Raw genomic sequence first — 14,943 nt, forward strand, 5'->3', positions numbered from 1 at the left:
GCTTGACATAATTTTAAATATAAGAATTATTAAATAGAATACTCTAATTAATTATTCTATTAATATTTAATAGAATATTAAATAGAATTATAAGAATTAAGTATTATCGATGCAGTCCTAAAGGACTTTAAAAGATTGGGAGACGCCCTTTAAACACCTGCGACTTAAACACCTGTTTATCACTTACACACGTTAAATCTTGATTCAGATTTTCGAGTGACACAGCGAACATTCAATCATCTCTTTTACAGGTCAAGTAACGAGTGCTGAAGACTGAGAATACGAAACGTCAAAGGAATAATGGTTTCGTCCGCGATATTCGGAGCAGCCGCCGGTACAGGCTTAGCCCTAGTGGTGGCGATGACGATCGTAATTTATCGTTATTACGCCATGAAGCGGAGAGGAAAATGGAGTTGGAGCAATCTGGATCGCTGGCCGGACCCACCATCGGACATCAGAAACAGTAACGACGAGTATCAGCCTCGTCATTACCACCACTGTCACACAGCAACGGCATCGCACGTGCTCGACTGCTGGCGGAAGCCGCAAAAGAGTTACTACGCTGTGCAGACTGTGGTTAGTATCTATAACTATCGGTTCGACATTAATTCGCCACGTGACTAGTCATTCGTAAGTCATCCATAAAAAATCCTTTTTCTAGTGGAAAATTTTAAATTTCGCGAGACTTATTTGTCGTATTTTATTATTATAAGGAGAGAAATCATGAAGAAACTCTCAAGAATGAGAGAAATAATAGAAAATTCCGCGAAATGCTCCTAATAAAAACTTGGATATCAATAGATAGCTATTTTCGCACAATTACGTAACATTTTTCTTCTCCAGAGATCAATAACTTCTTGGTATCATCTGATGATGGAGTCTTTGATTCCTTGTTCTTTTCTTTCGTTTTTGTCAATTAGATATCTTCAAGTTGTAAATTTTTAATAAATTAATGTAAATATTATTTAGTAGCTTTAAAAAAATTCTTTAAGTTTAAGTAAAAATATACTTTTTTAACACATAAGATACCGTCTGGCAAGAAATGTCGCTCTCATACTTGCCAGGAACTCGTCGTCGGTATTTATATGTCGCATCTATGTCGGTAGGATATGAACAGGTCGGTAAAGCGTTTCCGAAAGACGGTAAGATATTGCAAAATTCTACTGTACTTGATCCTGTGCAGAGAATCCTGCAGAGATCCTGCTACGCTATCCGTGACCGCGACAAGATAAATCTTATTCACTGCCTTGTGTCGGCAAACTAATTTCGCATGTCCAAGATGACCGCTGATACAATTGTCGGAAGATCGTATATCGATTAAAATATATCGATAGAATCCGACTAATATTCACGCTAACAATTATTCCTATTTATTGAAAAACAATAGCGTAAATTATTTCATTAACATTATCTTTTTTTCATTCATGAACTTTCTTTGACAAATTAGTAATCAATATTTCGTAATAAAATGATTTTTATACTTTAATTGAATGTATGTTGGAGGCAAATGCATCTATATGCATCTGTTTTATTTTTAAATTATAAAAATGTAGCACTAGATTTCTTTCAAAGTTAAAATGCTGTTAAGCATTTAATTATTATACTTTTGTGATTTTCAAACATTGACAAAAGTTTAGTGTATAAAAAAATCAATTGTGTATATTTTTCTATCGAGCTTAATCCAAACTTTGATATATTTATCATAAGAAGTGCTTGGTATATTTCAATTCATTTTAAGTTCCTTGTACTTGTATTCGCTGAGTATGTTGCATGTGAGGAGATAATCTTCTTATGTACGGAAATGGATACGTCGTAAACAGATCAATCTAACAGTCGGACTTGATTGATATGACCTACATTTTTCTTTTCATATTATTTTTGAAAAAAAAAATTTTTTTCCATTGTTTAAATAAAGTTCAAGCTGCAGAAGCAAATGATTTGATTGCAAGCAAATGTAATTATGTATTGTTTATATACATTTGCGCTGGGGTTTACAAAGCGAAATATCATTCTTATCGTAAACGAGAACGATGTTATGAAATACACAGAGAAATGAAATTAATAAGTTTGTTATTCCTCCGTTTATTATATTTCCGCGCACACGTAAAGGGCCTTCTGTTCCGAACGGGAACATTGAATTTCGATCGATACAGCGTCTATAAGCGCGACAGATATCGTTTTGCGAGAGATACGCATTTACAACGCGATAGTGTGTCACGATGGCAGATGGATTTTGCTGTTAGGGAATATATTATACATATATATTATAAATATATATATATATATATATATATATATATATATATATATATCTTGATTTGTCTTCTCACTCTCTCTCTCAACACGTTATTTAAAATTTATATTTATAATTTATTTGAGATTCTACCATTCTACCATTATTCTCACGTCAGACGAATGATACATGAGTAATATATATAAATAAAAACGTTAACGTTGAAAGTGATCGAATCTATCTTTTTAATATTTCTGTTTCTGCTAAATATATTTGTCAAGTTAATTATATAATATAAATGACATAAATGATGAATAATGGCGTAGCAAGAGAATCCGTTTAATTTTTAGTAAATGCAAATTCAATATGCAATGAAAAGATTCGTCATGTTTTTTTCATATGACAATGTATATAATTCCATGTATTTGAAAATTTAAAGAATATTAAGTTTAACGTTATGGAAAAATTAAATTACTAGATTAATCCTCTTGAACTTTCAAAAAGGTCAGTGAGACATTGTCGCAGCAAATCCTGTCGATTCATTTTTCTTATGCATAAAACGTTTGATTATCTAACTTTTCGTTCAAATCAATTTGCAAAATTGTGAACTCCCATTTTGTGCAAAGTGCATTGAAAGCATACGGTAATTAGGTTAATGTACCTTATAGTCCAATGTTATCCCGAAGATGCGAGATTGCTTAGCTCCTCCGAGACTCTCTGTCTCTCTCTCTCTTAGAGGGTATTCTTAAATTTAAATATTGCCAGCATTAAATAAGCAATCTCATTCCTTTAAGAAAATACTTTAAACGAAAATTGTTGCATATCGTGCAATTATAATATAACAATGTTTTATTAACAAATAATTTTTTATAAAGAAAATCAGAGAGACTGAATAAATGTCATTCTTCCAGTCACGCGATGTTATTTAAATCAACAAAGTAGTAATATAAATTCATTTTCCAAATGTCATTACATTCATGAGACAAATAATCCAAGAAAAATAGCTGGTCTATAATCGTAATAGTTTGCGTGCTTGCTTACTTATATCCATTACCGTGATTGTAGAAAGGTTGAAAAATATATCGATGAAGAGAGACAGAGAAAGCGAGAAAGGGAAAGAGACAGCGCAGCCTGCATACTTTTAAAGTTTTATTGTACCGATCTATAACTGTATATACATATGTACAACTGTCCTCGTGTAACGAAAAATTCTTATATACAAGACGGAGAAGAATTATTAGTTCAAGAACGGATATGCAATCTACATATGAGTGTGTGAAAAGTTTCGGAAATCTCCTTAAATTAAAAAAAGCTCGTTTTAATCCTTCTCCGGATAAAATAAGTCCAATGCAATCCAGTCCTAATTAATAATGTCTAGACGCGAACTTATGGAAATATGAGTTCAATGCTGTCCAATCTGGTTAATGTCTAGACACGAACAGTTATGCTAATTATTATTAAATTGGCGCTTTAGCAAATTGAACCATGACAGTTCATAATTCATCTACATTTTAACGAAACTTAATTAGAAATTTAATAACAAAAATTTCATAACATTTAATCGTTAAAAACGAGGAGTTTCAAATTCCTAAAGAATCTGAAATTAGTACGACATTTTGAGATTGAAATTAGTACAATCTTCTGAGAATTGTACATTAAATTTTCCTTTATTAAATAATTGGTAGCTAAATGTTAATCTCCTTGCAAAGTCTTGGGAATAAAGTACCATGTTGCGTGTCTCATTGTTTCTTAGTCTAAAAAAAACGATATAAAATAGAAAGGATTTTAAGTATACAAGCATAGTGCAATTATATACAATTGGAGCAATAAAATCTTATCTATCGTATGCTTGATGATACGATCGAAGAATCGAATCTCTTTTTCAATTTATGCACATGACTCGCATCGCGTCATTTCCTTGTAAAGTCTTGGGAATAAAGTACCATATTGTGTGTCTCATTGTTTCTTAGTCTAAAAAAACGATATAAAATACAAAGGATTTTAAGTATACAAGCATGGTGCAATTATATACAATTGGAGCAATAAAATCTTATCTATCGTATGCTTGATACGATCGTAGAATCGAATCTCTTTTTCCATTTATGCACATGACATCGCGTCATCTCCGCATTCTGATACGAATAATAATTAATTTTACATTCAACGCTCCTAATTACATAATTTACATTAATATATATATCGTCCAAGGTAAACAGAGACAACTGAGACAAAAGTGGAACTACTTTCCTGCTCCGAAATCGCTCGCGTCCCTGAGGTGTAACCTGTTGCGGCGCACGCACCGTTTTCTATCTCTCTTTCTCTCTCGTGGCCGATATCCATCTTCTCTTCCGCTATCCACCAGTCGAGGGTCTCTCCCTCTCTCTCTCTCCTTTCTCTTTCTCTCTCTCTCTCTCTTCCCTCTCGGTGGCGGAACCGACCGCCCACCACCTCCAGCCATCAGCTACCCTCGGCGGCGAATCACCGTTTTCTGGTGGTGCACGACGAGCCCTGGCTTTGCGTATACGAAGTCAGTCGGGCTGGCCCAGTATCGCGGTACGGTGATACACGTCCGGTATCCACGTCGCCGTAATCGACGTCACCGCGAACGAGACCACGAAAGTTGACGACTTTCGTACGTCGGTGAGTGCGAGTAAGTGGACGAAATTAATTCCGCGGCCGCACCGTCATCAATCGAACACGTTGAATCGGTAGTATATCGAACGAAGGTGTAATTAATTATTATCGTGTAATGAGAGAACCCTCCCTCCCTCCCTCCCACGCTGTTCCCCGCTCCCGAAGCTGAATGCTCGCTGTTACTACTCGGATGACCGACGGCGAATTGGGTCAGCATGGCGTTTAAGTAGTTGTAATCCTGATTGTTCACTCACTTCCTCTCTTAGGTGAAGAGAAAGAGAGAGAGGGAGAGAGAGGGAGAGAGGCGAGAGAATAGACAGCGTTGACGTAAAATTAATCGGATCGGACTACGGTTAGAGTAATGAGCCGCGGTCGCGCATAACCGCTGAACCATAATGAAATCCCGTTGTATTTGAGCTTCATGCATGATTAATGGAGGGCGGCGACTACGAAGTTACGAAATTTCGCTTTGTGCTGAATGACCAATTCGTAGTTTTTACAGAGAAAGTAGGGCAAAGCGCGCAGTAAGGAAGGGATCGCTATAGTACTTGAGGGACTGAGGCAGATAATGGTAATGTAATTTTGAAGAGAAGTTAGGTAGACACATGTCAATTATAGAATAAATATCGATTTTAGCTCGAATACTCGAATCGGCACTGCCAATATCTCTTCTCTTCCTTCGCGATATTTATTCACGAATTAGCGACAAAAAAGATAACAAATCAGATCATCTTGCTTGTGTCTGCGTGAAGTTATCTTACAATTAGATTGGCATAATAATCGATATTCATATTTTTTCTGTAATTCATTTTTGTTGTAATATTTTTTTTTGTTGTAAAAAGCCTAATTATCTAATACCTAACAATGTAATATCTCTACATCTACAATTCTCACTTATGATTCTCACGTTTGTGTCTTTTGATTTTTGTGTTTTTTTTTTACGATAAGTTGCCTGTGCAGCCGACGTTCCGAACATTCTCCGTTTTTCTCCAAAACAACTGGGCTGACAAAAAATTTTAGGAATACCTTTTTTTAATATTTTTTTCTCCTGAATCGAGTAATTTCATTTATTCTTCGATACGATAAAAAATAAAAAAATATGGCTATTTGAAAATTAGCACCCCCTCCCCCATATCTCTCCTTCAAAATCGGGTCAAATTGTCAAAACCACATAAAAATAAAGCTCATTATTAATTATTACGGTGTGCAAAACTTTAACATTCTATGAAAAAGTTTCCGAGAGTTACAATACATTTTTCGATTTTTTCCCTCAACTTTAGGGGGCTATAACTCGGAGGAAAAGCATTTTTGGATCCATGTTTATATGAACTTTTTTTCTTATTTTGACTCCTAGAATACGCCCTTAAAATCTCCGACATAGTTTTAGAAACACCCTGTATATATCGTTAAAAAATCAAAATAATCAAATATAAAATAATTCCAATGACTTAATTAGCTTATTAATTGTTTAACTTATTAAAATTGTTATAATGGCCTCTTTGGAGAAAGAAAAGAAAATAACAATCCGAATTTGGTATTGCATACTAAAATAGACGCTATTCATCAAGTTTTCCATCGTCAAATTTTCTTATGAGATTTAAATTAGTTATATCATACAATAAATAAAGATACAAGTTATGTAAAAAAATTGATACTCGTTCCTTCTAGCAGTTATATTCCAGCAATAATTATCCGGTTAATTTTTCCTCGAATAATCGTAACAGCGGTAATATTTGCTAATATGTGTTCAACAATTGAAGTAATTTCGGAAAATTGAATTTCAATATTTCCGCGTTACATATCGTTCGTCTCATTTAACTTTAATCATTTTAAATATTTACCTAGTTTCAATACAATACGCGTCGTTTGATTTTATATCGCAGAATTTTCATGTATCAAGCATGCATTGTGCTTTACGTTGTTTGTATTTTCGAATTTATTAGTTAAATTAGACTCGTTGTGTAAATAGCAAGGAAACGAGAATTTAAAAAGCATAAATTCTCGTACCACTGTTCTCTGATTTTAAGAGAAGAATGCAAATTACATATCATGAAAATGTATCGATTAGCGCGCAGATGTGTTGCCAGGAATGTAACCGAATCACAGATCAAGTAGAACGATATGAGATAACTAATTGACCGATTTGTGGTGCGATTGATTGATTTAAGCGAGAGCGAATTACGCCCTAAGCAAACGCGTGTTTACTTCAAACGGCACGTAATTAATATCGCAGGCTTTATTGACAGTTATATTCATGTAATAATGAAACGAACTATCTCCGCGGTTATATCGGCAATACCTCCCATCACACGTGGGAAACGAGAATATTTAAATACTAATAGAATTAAAATCTCGCGCCAGACTCAACGATAATAATTATTAATTCAAATATTTGATTCCTCCCTCCCTACGTTCGACGATTCTTCTTTACCTTCGTCAAGTTGCTCCATCAGAAGTTACAGCGATTTGTAATATACCCACATTATTATAACAAAAGCGTCTTACTATAAGTCCTTGAGAGTTAGAAATCTTACTATATTATAATAACTTGGCGTTAAAGTTTATCTATTAATTGTTAAACGGGATTTATGCGCAATTGCTATTCCACCACGTTAAGTTTCAAACTACTTCCTAATAGCGTTCGTGGAGCACGTTACTTTTCAACTACGCGAACGTAAACTTTTACATTCGCACGATTGATTATCAAAACAGTTAAGAAGGCGAATGGTTCGCGTCGGGCATCCGACGTGTTTTCAGCGAGCAAAAGTTTTCAACTTGTAGATGTAAGTGGCAAAAAGCGGTCGCGAATTCTCCCCCCATCCCCAAGATCCTCGCGAGAGCGCAAATTGGTAAACGAACGCTGAAGAAAATCGCACGCGGACCCTCGTCGCGGCCCAACTCGAACTCGGACGGTTGTTTTGCACGCGTTCGTCAAAGTGCCGGACAAATTGTCGGAGGTCCTGGGCGATGTTCTGGAGCTATGCGGCGGAGGCGGAAGCGGAGGAGCGACATCCGGGGACAAAGGCATGTCGAGCAACGCGTCGAGCGCGGCCACTAAGATCGGCGCAGTGACAGGAGTGGCGATAATCAGAGGTAGATGGGCCCAAAGGGGCGCGAGGCCGCATCTATCTTCCGTCGCAAATACCGATAGTGCCGACAGTACGACTTCGACCAGTTCGGAGGTACAGTGATTACATTCCAGAACCGTACAAGAGAAATGTCAAGTACATGTTCTCATGACATAATGTAATTTAAAATACAAAACGCTACCCTTTTCTCCTCTGTTTTATTCTTTATTTTAAATCATATTCTTTTCTAGAAAAAACAGTTTCTTGTATATAGGGTGTCTCGGGGGGTCAATCTCTTCCCCCCAAAAAAGCTCTTGCAGCTTACCTTTTCAAAACACTATAATAAAGTATTTTTTTATCGAGTACTTTAATTTAAAAAAAAAATATGTAATTGTTAATTGCATATTTTTTCTTCGAAACAATTATGTGTTTTCTTTACACCAATTGATTCCTCTCATTATTTTGTACATAAAAGTATTAAGGTAAGATAATCGAAAAATGAATATTTTACTAGATATTTGATGGTTTATGTAAAATTAAGAGATTATTTCAAGCCTCATAACTCGAAAAGTACTCGATGAAAAAATACTTTATTATAGTGTTTTGAAAAGCTCTCGAGGTAAGCTACAAGAGCTTTTTTTTGGGAAGAGATTGCCCTGACACCCTGTATACCTTATATTTCCCATTTTTTCCATGCGAAATATATTTTTATAACATTTTATCCAATTTATTTATGTTTCTGAACGTGAAATCATTATTTTTAATTCAATTAAAGCATTCTGAGAAGATTGACCAATTTCAAACAATCTAGACAGAAAATCTAGACAATTTTAAATGAATATCTAAAAGATTGAGTTTCTTTTTACGGATTTTAGAGATTTATCTTTCAGAGAGGGAAATCTTAAGGAAAAGTATTACTGAATTATTTCGCGGAAAAATACTTTAGACGCGTATGCAAAAGTACTATGCAGTTTCATGCCTCACCGATTTGTGTACACTTGTTGCGCGCATTCTAGCATGGTCGTTTCTCTTTGCTACGCGTGTAACTTTTGGCGTTTCCTTGCGTGTCGTAGCGAGTTACGTCGATGCGTGCGACTAATCTCTGATGAATCTAATCACACGATTCCACTCTATTTTTCAATCGACGCTTCTTTAGTTAGCATGCGATTTCACTTTGATTCATGCAAAAACACGCAAATACATGTAACTTTGGCGATACTTTGAGAATATGCATAGGATTTTAAGAGAAAATTATAAAACCAACTTACTTTTATAAATAACTAAGCAAGATTAGAGTTACGTAAGTTTATTGGCCTTGCTCGTACAAGGGAATCACTATGAGCGAATTGGGTTTTGGTGCTGGCTGTAAAAATCCATACCGACTCTTCATCGTTTTACTTATTAAGGCTAAAGGATTTCTATCGATGAACGATTACGTCATCGTGGCGATTAATTAAATGAAAATTAAATCAATTGCCGGGGCAGTGTCGTTACATATCATTACCCAATAATCAATAGAAACTAATCGTGTATCTGTCTGGAATTTGCGATAAGAAAAATCGTGACATAAAATCATTGAGAACATTATTAATTTAATGATATATGATTAAATAATATTATTTTCATTCTAAATTCAATGCACATTGAAACTTCTTATTAAATTACTTCAGATAATCCTCCTCTACTTGCGCGAGAATCCAATTTATACGAATTGTTGAAAAGTCAAATTTAATTAACTGACATCTAAATAACAAATTATGGATTCTTAAAGATAACTTGTTATTTAATCTATAAATTTAAAAAGAAGAAACAAAAATAATCACAATTCAAATTTAAATTACTTTCTAGTATAATTATGGAATTTTAATTATGAAATAGCGAATTTTAATTAAAAAAGCGTACATAATTGACATTCGAATGTTGACTATTCTTATCGTTGATATCATACGTGGAAAATGCGTAGTTCATTTCCGTTAATATAAATTACTAAATAATGAAAGAAACGATATAAATACAAACAAGATATAAATACAACGCGCGTAGTTAATTAAAATTCAGCACTTTTGTAGCTGGATTCGCGCGGGAACGGCGACCTATGGACCACGTTCCGGATCAATGCTTCTCACATGACAAGAAATGAAGAATGGTTAATTGGTACTGGAACAGCTCTGACAGATACACGATCGAGATATCGTGATCGAGATTCCGTCATAGATTGACACACGTTCGATCTGCTATACGCATGACAGATCGCGCAACGCGCAAGTAAAATATGTGTGTCGCAAATATAAGATATTCAATGAAGTCGAATCTAAACTACGCAATTACTTTTAGCTTCTTATATAACGTGAATTATTTTTTAATCGTTAAATATAATCATATTATAATGAAAAATTATAATACAATTATAATTTTTCATAATATGAATTTATATAAAAAGTTATATATAATAAAAAATAGATAATAAATTTCTTAAAGTATATATATGTTTTAAAAAAATGTTTACAAATCTTTTTCACAATAGAAGTTTCATTAAGAAATATTTTGTGTCGTTATTTCTGGCAATTACAATTTTACTAAAAGTCAAAAGTCAAGAGAGTTCTCGAGATTAATTTAAATAACATGTATAATAATTTGAATCATGTTGAGCAATTTTGAAACATCAACAGTTATATGATAATTTTTTCTATTCGTGGAAGATAAATATCTATTTTTTTCTTTAATATCGAAGAATATTCTTACAATTTTCTAAAATACTAATATTTTTATTATTAAATCAAACTTAATTTATCTTCTCAATCTAAATATTTTTACTCGTAAATAACATATTTTACTGCAGTTAAGTAAGCATTCTGTCAACATGCATAACGCGATACATTGGGAGTTGAAAAATTGGAAAACTTTAACACAATTCATTTTCTGAAAGTATCATTTTTCACAGACTAGATTCAATCATACAAACTCTCGTTAGTTATTTAGAAAAAAAATATGAAAAATTAAATTCCTTGCAACCTCATGCATTTTGAGAAATTCTGCAATGGGCACGTATGAACTTGATGCATGCGAAACGGAAGAGAAACTGCATCCCTGTCCATATCAAGATTCTCAGTGCTTCTTGTAAACAATGAATACATTCTTCGATATAATGTCAATTACGCGTTATACTCTCAAAATTAAGCTACAACTAGTATTTTGCATAAACACAAAAGGGAATAATTCGACGTAAAATTAAACATTACTTCATACGAAGCTTATACGCCCTCGAGTTCCCGCATTAAAATGTCCTCTAATAAACCAGCGATTTTGCTGTTTTCATAAAGCTTTTATTGTCCGATAGAAGATTAACGTGGATATAACGCTTTAGATATTACTCCTCATTTCAATCCAAATGTAATTATAGGAATTTTATATTCCTTTTCATCTCGATTATTTGTTCATGCACATTACATTTCTTTCCTTATCTTTCACACATACACACACACACAATTTAAAAATGCAAAATATTATTAAATCCTTTCACAGAATTTTTCACCTAATAATATCTTATATATATATTTTATATACCTTATATATATATTTTATATATATATATATATATATATATATATATATATATATGTATTTATATATGTGCTTTTATATATGTGCTTTTCATCAACATTCATTTCATGCATATACTTTTTTGATTATTTAACTCTTTTTCACGCGTAATAAACAAATACAATTTTTTTTATTTGCATAGCAATTTAATATATATGACGCTTTACAATTTCAGCGAAAAATTTAAAAAACGCGAAAACTGCTGTTATTTTTTTCCTATAGTGTGTGTGTGTGTGTGTGTGTGTGTGTGTGTGTGTGTGTGTGTCCTAATCGAAATATGATAAAATATGTAGTTTTTCGCTTCGATATTCAATTTGGGTGATAAAAACTGATGGGATTTTATGTTGTTATTTATCAAGGCAGGTTTACTTTTATACTCAATCAATATTTAAATGAAGTACTTCATAGCTCGTTTGTACTAACTGTCTTACTAACAAAAACTACAAATTTTTCGCGAAAATTTTTTCACATTTTTTAACTTTTGCACATCTTCGGATGTTCGATAGCTGATAATTTTAATTATTCGTAATTAATTCGAAATCTGTGCATAAAATCTAAATATTTAAACAATCTTTTAACATTTTTATAACACCATTTCGCGAATATACGTCATTCGCGAATATATGTCATTCGTTTTGTCCATTTAAAGTCCAGGTCACTTCTTACCTGAGGGTAACTATACTAGAATTTGCCGGCAATATTTGTTATGCATGATCGATAACGGTTTATGTTTCTAAGCGAATACATGCACACATTTGCTGGCCGAAGTTCTCCCTCTCTAATATTCCGTTCGTGACTTATACGAAGCGGCATTTCGAACGTGAAAGCTACAGAAAAAGCTCTTGGTCCCCGGGTCACCGCTATGTCGAATGAAATTTGCATGATAAAGCGAGTTAATTTTTTTTTTGCGCGGGTGCAAAATTAAAATCTCGCGGACACCGCCGGCAAAAGAAGTTCATCGCGGAAAAAGAGAAGGATATTTTTATGCGTGTATCGTGCATGTATAAATTTTTAATATTGCATCTCCCCCCTCTCTCTTTCCCTTCGCGTGCGCGCGCGTGTCATCCGATAATTGATTCGCGAAAATATCTTGTTATTGCGAAGACTTTAATTAAGTCACTCGCGCTTATATCTTTTATCAGTTCTCTCAAATATATCGGAATCTATCTGAATTCCTCGATACAAGATATTATCAATTATATTATCTACAAAGAAAAAAGTCTGCAAGCGCGTGCATTTAAACTACACTTTGGAACTTCATCTACTCGTGCGCAAAATATTCTTCAAGATACATACTTTGCAACATTTATATAAAAAGCTTAATAAAAGATAAAATCTATTTCAAAAAAGATTTTAACATGAAATCTAAAATTTTTAAAGAGAATGATTAGTCTCAATATTATCAATATCGATCTTATATTTATCATATACAGATCTTTCGGAAGTTCGAAGTTACGTATTAAGCACGTGCCCAATTTGCCAGGAATCGCAAATTAGAACTATCGCGTGCGCGTGTATTACATCAGAAGGAACGACGTGCGTAAGTTTACGCAACACACACAAGTACGATATGTAAACGTGACGAAACGTCCGACGTAAACAGCTGTTGAATTTAACAGGGGTGTTTCACTTGGGATATACTTGATATATCGTACTTGGGCATATACGTAAATTCTGGTTGTTAGGAGCATGAATCGCGATCGATGCAACGATATCGATACGGATAGAAAAACGATGATGATTTGGATATTTCGACTCGATGGGCGGAACCATGGATTCCGTTCGCGCTCCGCTCCAAGTATCGACCCGTGAAAGGCAGCTTCCAGCGACCTCAACCCCGTAACTGCCACCTACCCTCTCGTCACGACATTGAAACACGAAGTTAGCATCTTTGAGTGTCTCTCTCTACCTCTCCCTCTCTCCCTCCTTGGCTTCATAATTCAAAGGCTTGTCCTTATCAAGGACTTATGAAGGATGCCTCGAACTTCAAAGGAACCGCTCGATTATCATCACCATCTCAAGAGACCGCGTCGAATAAAAATCGCGTTTCCTTTGAAATATTGCGAATCTTGTTGTTATATCGTGTTTAAAGAAGTGTCTTATCATTATTATTTTTAATGTGTACAGTTAATCGAACATATGCATAAGCTAATATGGTCACTGTAAAACCAATGAAATTTTACCTTGATATATCAAACACTCATCATTGATATTTGATCCCTTACCTAAGTATATATCGTAATTAAATTTAGCACGGATTTACAAATACGTTTTTTAAAAAAATTACTCTTTGTTCCTTCCCGAACAAAAATGTTTAGTTGAACAAGATCCTCTATATTTATTTAGGTAATCAAAACTCTAGAAAATTTTTCGCTTCACCGATTCATTATTATTTTTAATGTGTAATAAAAGAGTACAGTTAATCATATATATATGCATAAACTAACACGGTCACTATGTAAAACCAATGAAATTTCACCTTGATATATCAAACACTCATACCCATTGATATTTTATCCTTTATCTAAGTATATATCGTAATTAAATTTAGCACGGATTTACAAATACGTTTTTTAAAAAAATTACTCTTTGTTCCTTCTCGAACAAAAATGTTTAGTTGAACAAGATCCTCTATATTTATTTAGGTAATCAAAACTCTAGAAAATTTTTCGCTTCACCGATTCAAGTAGGGCCACTATTCAAACGTACTTTATAATCGAGTTAGAAGCCGCGTTTTCAAAGCTTACAGGATCAACTATGATTATTGCGAGAAAAAGTCCCGCTTTTTCACGTTGCACGAAGCAAACGTTATTACAACAGAGCGCTCAATTTCTGAAACAAGCGGTCTTTAATTAAAACGTTAATTCCGTTGACACAAGCGGAGAGCAACACGACACGGGAAATCGTACGTTCACGAAGTTACGATTAAACCGTTAAAACACACGCTGTTTTTGTTTTCCTATAAAAAAGTGATACACTGGCAATACCAAGAGGAGAAAATATTGACGTGACCCTCTGCCTATATCGTAGAAAATGCCTATATAAAATAGAAAACGAGAAAAATAAAAAATACACAGGAATTTACTGAATCCGGCGAGAGATGATTAATGATGTGTATCTATGCAAGAGAAGGTTCGTTGATGTGTATATACGTTAAAATATGAGAGAAGTTGCCGATGAAATGTAAATTAATATGTAACGAGCTTGGAAATATAAGTCTCGAAAATAAATATCGCCACCGATGACATAAGATTCACGCTACGCGGTCGCATTATTTCTGATCGTATATATGAGTGAGGAATTGAAAACATATTTCAGCGATACTCGAAAGAAAATTATTAAAAAAAAAAGAAAAGAAATGAAAAAAAAATTATTTATTTTAGCTTCATTTTCCACACACATAACAGT

At 33.8% G+C, this 14,943-nt stretch overlaps 2 protein-coding genes across 9 annotated transcripts in view; one reads left to right on the forward strand and one right to left on the reverse strand.

Annotated features, from left to right (window-relative positions):
- Positions 1-14,943, reverse strand: part of LOC145967886 (uncharacterized) — a 61,522-nt gene that overhangs the window by 45,171 nt on the left and 1,408 nt on the right. The gene's annotated exons all lie outside the window — the stretch shown is intronic.
- The window catches only part of Sytbeta (Synaptotagmin beta), a 28,670-nt gene that overhangs the window by 6,518 nt on the left and 7,209 nt on the right, over positions 1-14,943 (forward strand). The window contains exons 1-2 of one of the 7 annotated variants that reach the window (XM_083092967.1): positions 4,740-4,873; positions 7,649-8,049. In XM_083092967.1, coding sequence (XP_082949093.1) covers positions 7,894-8,049 — 156 coding nt within the window. In that variant the 5' untranslated portion in view covers positions 4,740-4,873; positions 7,649-7,893. Of the gene's footprint in view, positions 1-251; positions 577-4,739; positions 4,942-5,000; positions 8,050-14,943 lie in introns of those variants that run through there. The other 6 variants (XM_083092964.1, XM_083092962.1, XM_083092966.1 and 3 more) reach the window with 6 other exon arrangements.

This window comes from Camponotus vicinus, unplaced genomic scaffold (genome assembly GCF_025532165.1).
Source record: "Camponotus vicinus isolate PSW18456_S1 unplaced genomic scaffold, iyCamVici1.0 SCAF_3, whole genome shotgun sequence".
Classification (NCBI taxonomy): Eukaryota; Metazoa; Arthropoda; class Insecta; order Hymenoptera; family Formicidae; genus Camponotus; species Camponotus vicinus.